Genomic DNA, 10551 nt, shown 5'->3' on the forward strand with positions numbered 1-10551 from the left:
TGCTGCAGTGGCAAGTGTAGGAGTCCTCTAACAATCTTTACTCTAAAAGCTGTATCCAATTGAGGTAAAACACAATTTAGGTTGTTTTCCAAAACAAGATTAGCTGATTTTCTCAATTTGAGAATTACCCATCTTAATGGAATTTTTATTGAACAGGCGTAAGGATGCAAAGCTCCTAGCATCTAGCTCAATAACAAACTCACTTTTAAAACTCACATTAAAGCATCAGCTGATTGAAGCTGTTGAAGGTTATTTTCTTTTATAGATAAAAAAGATTTTGATTCTGCAGATTGTGCCAACTTGCAACATTTTCTATCACTGCTAGATTATGGTATCATCAATATAATACGAGTTAAAAGCTCTCGATGCTGTCTTCACTCTGCTATTCGATTCTAACTGCTGGATTTAATGGCGCACATTGCTGCACTCTTCATCAAAACAAGGGCTGGAAGGGCCAAGTGCATCATTGCTTCTTGTTTATTTGTGCAGCTTTTTCTAAATAGAGGACCACCTTATCTCACTTCTGACGTGCAGATCTGGAACTTATCAGACTTCCCTTGAAGACTGGCTTCTGCTCCAGGTTCTTAAAGTAAATACAGAGCTTGGGAAGCTTTCAGTGCAGTCTTCCATCCTGCAGGAGTCATTTACAACAGATCTTGGAGCGAGATATTGCGGGCATACGCAGCAAACTCATTAAGATCTGATGAGTTATACCCGTGAGAGCTTTTTAAAAAAAATGTTTTTTTTGTTGTTGTTATTTGTTTTTTCAGTTTATGTTGTGTTGCCATTTTCCATGTCTTTGTTGATGAGTTGATGAGTTTTAATCTTGAAATAGAGGACTTGTTTCTCAGTGGGTATAAATTGTGGATAAGTGTGAATGCACTGTGGGACTTTACTTACTTACTGGTGGTCGAGAACAGAACAGAGGTGTAAATGGGGTCAAATTGAATCTTGTAGCCACTTGGAATGGAATGAGAGGGTATATTGTCCACTGTCTGCTGAACCAGAGAACACCACAAGCTAGTAGTAATTTCTCCTGCAAAATCATTAAGGTTTAACCAACATTAGTTTTTGGAGGGTTTTGGCCACTTAGGGACAGTACCCTAAACTGAAAACAATTAGAAAACACAGTGTAAACATTTGGATCGGAAAATTAAAGCCAATGTGGAAGTGCAAAAAGCCTCAGATTGTATAGATGTCTATGAGAAAATTACGCTACTTCTTACATGACTTATTACCTCAGTAAACATATTCCTAATGAGTTCATGGTCTCCATCTGTAGTTTTAAGTCTTTTTATAATACAGCATTTATGCACCTTGCATTCCCTTGTTAGCATTCCCTGATAACATTAGCATCATAGCATCCCACAGCTGTCCAGTCTGTTCTATGCATGCATTGTTCGCAAAAAAAAAAAAAAACAAGATGGGTAAGCCCATCTCAAGGCTTCAAACTTGTGAGTTGGGAGTTACTTGATACTGAAAAAGACCCAACATTGTCATTTTTAACCCCCTAAGAACTGGAAGTCAATTGAGGAAAACAACTTCCACAAATATGATAATGATTGATATCTACTTACTTACACTTTCCAGGAGAAAGCACTTCTGAAGTAAGACAATAGCTGGGTTCATACCAGTTTTTATACCAGTTCTTTGCTTTCGTGTTTTCAGTGGAAATGATAGTACTTGGCTGTTAAACTAGCTTTGTCTTGACTTATTGCAGACATATTTGCCCTCATTTATCAAACGAGCGTACGTCAGAAAGTGTGCGTAAAGTGGGCGTAAGATATTTTCTACGCAAGCCTCGGCATTTATCAATTTGGACGTGAGCGGACGGTACGATCAGATCTCACGTCTGCTCTCAGCTCGTGTACGCAAATCTGAGTCAGCGTGTAGTCCACACGTCTGAGTCGGAGAATTGATCTTAGACTATTGTATCAATGCCTGGAGCTGATAAAACTCTGTGGTGTTTTGATTTTTAATAGTGACAAAGCAAAACATGTTTAGACTACATAATTTATCATTAAAACATAATCCAAAAATAAATAAACCCTGCGATCGTGAAATTCTTTAAGCAGAATACCAGCCGAGGACATTAAATGTTGTTGTCTTCTGCTGTTTACTGTTATCCAGCTCCGACACCAGAGCGTCAGCGTCTCCTTCACCAGCGGTGCTGCCCGAATAGAAACATTTCCAATCAGCGCCGTCACACGCTCCTCTGACTAGGACATCATTATTAGTAAATGTAAAGAGGTGAATAATATCTCTCCATCATAATAATAGCAACATTCGGATATTATATAGATTATTAGGCTTTATATATCACCATTTAATTACTCAAACCTCGCCGGGAGTTTAATGGTCCGCTACTCTGCTGACGGCACCACTGATTTCCTTCTTTTTCACTTTTTATGCTGCCAAACAAAACCAGTTTGTTGTGTTGCAGCTGTTGGACGTCAGCGTTTCACTTTCTGACTGAGAAATTCCTCTTCTTTTAGAATTAAAACTTACTTTAAAACATTGTTGCTGAAAACTTCTAAGCCCGTGCTCCAAATGTAAAATAATCACTGGACTTGTTTGAGTTTATAACTATAAGTACTTTTATTTCATAAACCTCCGTCGCTGCGTATTTCTGTAATATGTCTATATTGCCCCTATTGTTAATTGTAACGGTGCACTTTGCTAATAAAGCTGACTTTAGAGGGTGAAAAAATCCTCCTTTTGGCCGCATTGCGCCCTTCGGTGTCGTAAACTCTGAAGGCGAGTCTTCTGAATCGGGTATGTATTAGGGCGTGGTATTTAAATTACGCTTGTTTTGAGCCGCCACATTTATCAACAGCCGATCATTCTTACGCTGTGATTGGCGAGATACGATCGTTTGATAAATCACACGTGGACCCTGTCCTAAGACGAAATATACACTCAGATCTGCGCTCGTTTCTACGCTCGCTTGATAAATGAGGGCCATTGTCTTTTGATGAGTTTCATGTTCTGTTAACTGATAAGGAAGGCACTCCACTATTTTCTTGCTGTCCATTGATGTAGGGGTTTGGGAATTAATGTTGCTATGGAATATTGCAAGGGGCAGAAAGGGCCTCCAAAACATTCATAGCCGCAGGGCCTTATGTAATATTAAGGCGCCTCTGGCTGTAAGGGTTAAATGGAGGCAGAAACTTGGTAATGGATTGCAGAAATCTCAAAGTTCATGAGCAGATGTGGCCACAAGGTTAAAACGTTAAGGAGCTCTGAGAGGTTGTGACTCTGAATCTGTGTAAGACAACGCACTAATAAAAAGCAAAGATGTGGGTGAGATGGAACGTATGAGCAGGAAATAATGGTGATGGGTGGTGGAGTTGGCAAGCCAATTTCAACAGAGAAAGTGTGAAATGTTCTTTGCAGGTTTTGCACTGTCTAATGATTCCTCTGTGTGTCTTTATGCAGATGTGTTGGACAGCATGGCGAGGTTCAGCATTCAGGGTGTCTTCAACTACAGCATGCTGACTCTGTCCGACAACGAGAGGACTTTGTATGTTGGAGCACGGGAGGTGTTGTTCGCTCTGGATCCCAACGACATTAGCAAACCGCTACGACATCAGGTAACACACACATTAACACACACATAAACACTTTAAAGGCCGTTCAACCATTTAAGGGGATTACATTTTTACAAAACTTCAATATGAAAAAGATAGGAAGGATTTCAAGAAAAACAATTGTATCCACAACACTGCCTGACTGTCACTGCAATCGCCCACACATTCTGAAAGGCTTTTGTGGAAATGTGAAATTAAATGATAACACATAAGATTTAATATCACAGAGCTTCATGATGGACAGTTCAGCAACAAAAAGCATCGTCTCCTCCACACAGCCTGGTTACTGAGCACTGCAGAGATAAACACACATTTCAAATACTTAATTTAAATACACCAAATTCAATTATGAGATTAACTGTGATATAATTATTATAGAAAAGGTTCAGCTTGATATGCAGGAAAGGGGAGAAAAAGCATAATCTCTGCTTCTGCCACACTTTTTTGCTGCCTATTAATTTAGAGGCTGACCTTATTTTATTCTTTTTTTTGGCTCATTTTTGGACTCAAGGACATTTGAGAACACACACACACACACACACACAAATGTTTTGGCGGAAAATCAAAGAACTCTAATAGTACCATAATAAAATAAATTGAGTCATACTAGTTGTTGGGTATTTCATTGGTCTGGCCTGTTCTTCATTTGTAAAATCTTCAGACCTTGTACAAGCTAATAATTTACAAAGAGTTAAGCAATTTAATGCTGTCTCAAACTGTGTTAGTATCCTCTTGAAAGGGTCAAAAATATCATAAAATATATTCATTGCTGCTGTTCATGTCAAATGTCAACGCAGCGTAGCGCAACGCAACGCAGCGCAACGCAACGCAGCGCAACGCAACGCAGCGCAACGCAGCGCAACGTAACGCAGCGCAACGCAAAGTAGCTTAAAGTAACTAATGTAGCATAACTAATGTAGCATACCTAATGTAGCATAACTAACGTAGCGCAACTAACCTAGCAATGTCACACAGCATAGGGTAATGATAATGTAGTGTAGTGTAACGTAGTGCAGGGTAACATAACATATTGTAACAGAAAAGTATCGTATTGTAAATTAGCGTAAATTGACATAGCGCAACATAATCCTGCACGGCATAACGCAGTGTGTTGAAAGCAGGGTAACGCAGCATAGTGTAATGGTAATGTAGTGTGTCGTAACATAGCGCAATGTAATGTGACATGTCGTAAATTAAGCATGTTACATAATTTGCGTACGTCAGTGGAAATAAGTCAGTGTTGAGGTTGTCAGTCTTTGTTTCACATGACATATGAATGGCCTCCTGGGTGAAAATCCTGTTTTTCTACCCATCCATTACGACCGTTTCACTACAAGGACAAAGGTAGTTAAACCATGAAAATCATGTAAACTTGCTTCAAAAACAGTTTTATTGTAATGATTAATTGCTAATCAGGAAAGGGATTTTTTAACATTCTAAGTTTATATCGTTTGGACTGATTTCAAATGTTTTCTGACAAGTTATTACTTTACTTGGAAGTTATTTATGTTATCTGTTGCTAAAAGCATCCAACTGTAACAGTGTGAGTAAGCTGGCAAACATTAAGATCGTAATATGGGAGCCTATTGGCTCCAATATTTCACTTCTGTCAGCACAAACATATCTACTGTGATTGTGTGGGAGTACGCTGGCACTCTCATGCACCCTTGCACATACACTTTCACAGGCTTTGGCCCTGTTTCTCCGAGTTTATGATGCACTTATTCAATCATCCTTTTTTTATTGTCCTTGTTTTAATTTGTGTATCTTGTTTTTCTGTGAAGCACTCTGGGGCAAATGTGTTTGCTTAAAGCACTATATAAATACCCTTGACTTGACCTGATAAACACACTCACACACATAGAGATGCTAAAGCCTCAGAGGCTCAATCTGGTTTTGCTTTGCTCCCTCAATAATTGGTCCATATTGCAATCAATACAATTACAGCAGTCCACTGAAGGTGTAGTGCGCAGCCTGCAGCGATTTGGGAATTGTTATCTGATTTAGTGCCGTAATGAGCAGTTATTAGATGCACACACACACTGTCACATGCAACACAGGCACAGGCTGTTTAAGTGAGGGTTATGAGTCTTACAGTAATGATAAGACCACCTGTTGTCAGCCCCCAGCGTGCAATGTAGAGGAAAGGAGCCAACATAGAAAAATGACAGCACGAGGACGAGGGAATAGTCCATCCCCTCTGTCACCATCTGCCCATCACTCTCTCACCCCTCCTCTCCTTCCCCTCCCTTTAACTGCACCTCTTTTATTTCTTTGCTGCTGTCTGACTTGCTGTCTTCCTTCATTACTTTCATGTCTGTCTTTCCTCCCTCAACATTTTTTCTTCTCTGGATGTTTTTCTCAGGATTTAGACTTTTTTTTGAGACGTGCAGCTCCCATTCGCGTCTGAAGTGCTTCCTCCTACATTATTCAGTTATGTTCCTTCCCATCATGATTGTTTTTCATGATTTCATTTATTAATTTTGCTCAGTCGTCCCATATCAGACACCACTGATCCAATTTAGACTACATTTGCTGCAGTAATGCACTGTTTCACCTTGCTTCGGCATTTGAAAAAAGTACAAAATGTTGTTGAAATGACATGAAATTCAGTTCACATATACATCTATCCTTGCTCCTGGGTTTGTGTACACTACACAGTTTGTACTATTAATATTTCAACCAGCACTCTGACAGGCTTAAGAACCAGTCTTGTCTTTTATTCATTAGCTAATGGCCAAAGCGTGGGCAGCATTACCTGTGCTGGGAGAAAACATCAGAGATTAGCATGTCTTTCAAAATGCTGAAAAACAAGTGACCGTGTGATAGTGCTAACAACCTTCCCACAGTAAAGCTTTTTGCTTCATTTGCATCAGTTGAGACTTTTTCACTGATATGATTATAACCATGCTTACTTTCCATAGTTATTTGTCACATAAAGACTCTTAAGATGCATCTAATGTGAAAAGAGCTTCTTATTAGTGCCATGTAATGGTGTGAAGTAGAGGGCTTTTACCTTGGCAGATGTGTCTTTGTAGGCTATTAGGCATTAACACTCAGAGCTGCGATAACTTATTTTACCGCCAGATATTTTTTGTAAAGTACCTGATCTGTGTGGAGCAAATGGAGAGTGAATTTCTTCATTAGATAATAAAGTAGACAGTGACTAGTGACTAATGAGAATCCCAGGGGAACAAATTAGAAGCAACAATAAACCACTGGTGTTGCTATGCTTCATTTTGTCCTGTCTCTTTTTAAAAATTCCAGTGCATTAGTTAAAACCACAGATTCTACAGGTGACATTTCACAGACACTGATCCTAATGATTAATTCACTTATTACATATTAAACACTACAACTCTATCATCTTTAAGAATACGATATATTCTAATAAGAATACACTGTACCCTTATTACCATACTATTTAGTATTCCAGAAAAATATTTAATATGTCCCAATACATAGCATGTCAAATGCAGTATGCCAAAAAAATCAAGGATGTCATATTACATTACATTTATCATCATAACCATCATTTGTCATTTTTTTCATTATGCAAGCCAGCATGTTTTATTGACTATTCTGACCCACAATCCTCTGCACGGCATTTATGTGACCAGGAGGATGAAAGTTCAAGGTGCCACATTATAATAGTACTACAATGACGACTCCAAAACAGTTGGGACAAGTTTGCAACCTAAATTCATTTTAATATCGTAAAAAGACAAGATATTTAATGAGCAAACTGTGAAATGTTTATTTTTTGTAAATATAGAGACAACACAAAAGCACAAGGTACCATAAGGTAAAGTAACATAAAGTAACATAAAGTAACATAAAGTAACATAACATAACATAACATAACATAACATAACATAACGCAACGTAACACAGAGTAACGGAACGGAACATAAACTGCGAAACGTTTTTTTGAATATAGAGACTCATTCTGAATTTGACACATTCATATATATATATTTTTTTTATGTTTTGCACAACGTCCCAACATTTTTTGATTGTTTGGTTGTACTATGTCCTAAGTGTATGCATTATGCATTCATCATTACATAATTTGTAAGGGCGGCTGCAATACATACTAAAGGTAAGAAGAAGTATGATTTGAAATGTGCCTTAGAGTGCCATCCACACCAGGAACGATAACCACAGATAAAAGGGATATGGATATGTGAAATGATAATGATAATGATAACGATAACGTTGCTAGCATCCACACTGATGAACGACCACATGTTAACAGCATCAACAAGCTCGACTGTATGCTCCAGCTGTGTCTGAGCCCCTTATGTCACTTGTCTTCTGCATTATTGTGTTCCCTTAATACCATTAATTAGCTTCTAAATAAGGAAAAGTCAGAAAGAGCAGATAAACGTATTATTCTTATTGATAATAATATGAAAAACATGAAAAAGAAAAGACGCCAGACAGAGAAGCATGCTGTTAATTTGAATACTATTTTTACTGTATAGAGTTGAAACATGACGCGCTGTAAATTCGGATGGATTTTGATTGGCTGTCTCGTGGTGTTTCTGTCGAACATCAAATCGCTCTGGAAGTGATCTCAAGGATAATGTTTACCACACGTCGTTTTCTTTATGCACAGTTGCCCATGAACTTTATCTGTCAAGTATAAATCACATTGTCACAATCATTTTCATCACATGGAAAGAGGTAAAAAAAAATGTATTCCAACTTTATAGGCAACCGTGTAATTGAGTGCACTTGAGTTAGAACTATATATCATGGTGTGGGTGGCCCTTAAATGCAAACATTCAGTGTTAGGTAGGAGCTTACTGTGACTTACCAGGGAAATTATTATTGCCAATTATCATATGAAAATGCTACTATTATTATCATATATAAAAGTCAGCATTGTAAGTGTAGATGTTAAAGCAAAGTCCATCTACCAGTACAGTATCTGGCAATAACCCATTGTTTGATTGCTGTTGGTTTAAATCCACTCAAGTAAATCAGAGTTTAATAGTGAATTTGCTGCAGCTCTCTGCCTGTAATGACCAGTGTTATTATTTCTAATGGTGTGGAAACCTCTCAGTAAACATAGTTCATATTTTGGACCTCTGTCCACGCAGCAAAGTTCAGCCATGTGTCACACAGCCATTATAAAAAGCAGCTACTGTAAATAACACTAGATAGCAAAAGTATCCAGTTAAGGGAAGTATGAACATATAAAATGTGAAAGAATGTTGTTTTTTATTTGCCTCCTTCCTACTGTTTCAGAAGAAATGTACCTTTCGGAGGACAAAAGCGTGTTACAGCAGTAGTACCTTCCACAGGTGCATTATGGTACACTTCTTGCCAGTCTGTCTTTGATCCTTTAAACAATGGTATGATCATTAGAGAATTCTGCTGCACTAAGGACCTCAGAGTTTCCTGCCTGCCACTAACAGTGTGTTTGATGGGACGAGGGATTGAACCTGGGTCTCTGCAGCGCTGCTTTCTAGCTGCACCACCTGGGCGGCTCAGTTCTGCCGACTGTTTAAACAGACTTAACTGTATCTTTAGTTCAAGGTGAACTAGTAAAGCTTTGTACTGCAATCTTTCAGAAACCACTTTGCACCTGCTCTCAGTAGGCCCCAGTTATGTGCAAAATGTACACTTTTCAGAACCAGAATATATTTAGATAAAGAAAAGAAAATTTGCGAATCTGTGGTTGCTATAGTTACAGCAGCAAGTGGTCAAGAGTGCAAAACTTCCATGATGTTTCTCTAAATGCTTCCTTTTATTATGGGATGGATTACTAACAGGCCAAAGACAGACAGCATCGTTCCTGTTCACGACATGTTGGTAACATCACATCTGTCTCTGTCTTTTCTCCAGATCGACTGGCCGGCTCCGCAGGATAAGAAGAGAGAGTGTGTTGCCAAGGGGAAGAACAACCAGGTAACATGAATTTTAAGTGTGTGAGTCATTGGGGTTACCTGCCTTGCTTAATGGCACTGAGCAGTAGTTTTTTAAGACACTAATTTATTTTAATTTAAGAGGAAGATAACTCACTTCATTTTCTCTTTCAATTACATTTTGTTGAGTCAGACTGGGGTTTCAAACTGGAAACTATCCAGTCATTACATTAGCACACAGTGAAGTGCATCTCCCAGACAGGGTTAGGATCAGCAACTTTTAAGATGGTCGATTCAGGAAGTGTTTTATCTTGAGCGGGAAAAAAAGTGTCTGCTCTAGAAAAAATCTATTATGTGATAAAAGACTGGTGCTGAGGCTAGGCTGGGGCGGTATCTATATTTAATACCATCATACCTCCCTGGCATTTCACTGGGGTATACATTTTATGAAGGTATTTGTATTTTTGTATTTTGAACCAACCCCCCTAACGTGTGGTTTCAGTTGGAAAATATGTACAAGCTGCGACAAGTTCATTACATTCCTCAAGGTCTTGTCAAGAAAGAAAACATCCTTACACTATCATCTCCATATTTAGATATCAGTGTTCTCATCTCTCATCAGGAAACAATTGATTTATTATACGATTTGCTTCTTATAATAATATATCATAGCCAGAGAAGCATTCTTCAGTGAGATTTAAAAAAATAATAAGCTAATTATCAAATCGCATTATTATTATTTACTATGATATTTAACAGAGGATTAACTATTAACTCATACATTTGCAACACAGATGGTGAACTGGCTACAGCTTTGCACTTTGCACTCAGCAAGATCTTCTCACTGCTTCGACTGCATAATGTACATTTGGAACCAGTCTCGTTTAATATTTTATAGATACTCAGAGCTTTTTGAAATGGAGCTAAAACTTCTCTCATTGCACAACAGTAACCTTTGATGTGGTTTTAAACAGAGGGGGAAATAGTTCACTGGAGTGCAGTAGTAGCAACACTGCTGAAACTAAAATTGACTCAAAGAAAAAATAAAAAGATGTTGTGAAACGGGTATAACGGAAGCTTTTAAA

At 38.2% G+C, this 10551-nt stretch overlaps 1 protein-coding gene across 2 annotated transcripts in view; it reads left to right on the top strand.

The window, feature by feature from the left end:
* Window positions 1–10551, top strand: part of sema4c (sema domain, immunoglobulin domain (Ig), transmembrane domain (TM) and short cytoplasmic domain, (semaphorin) 4C) — a 111206-nt gene that overhangs the window by 74009 nt on the left and 26646 nt on the right. For both annotated transcript variants that reach the window (XM_059336981.1, XM_059336982.1), the window contains 2 exons: window positions 3439–3593; window positions 9447–9509. In XM_059336981.1, coding sequence (XP_059192964.1) covers window positions 3439–3593; window positions 9447–9509 — 218 coding nt within the window. The remainder of the gene's footprint in view (window positions 1–3438; window positions 3594–9446; window positions 9510–10551) is intronic.

The sequence above is a fragment of the Centropristis striata genome, chromosome 7 (assembly GCF_030273125.1).
Source record: "Centropristis striata isolate RG_2023a ecotype Rhode Island chromosome 7, C.striata_1.0, whole genome shotgun sequence".
NCBI lineage: Eukaryota > Metazoa > Chordata > Actinopteri > Perciformes > Serranidae > Centropristis > Centropristis striata.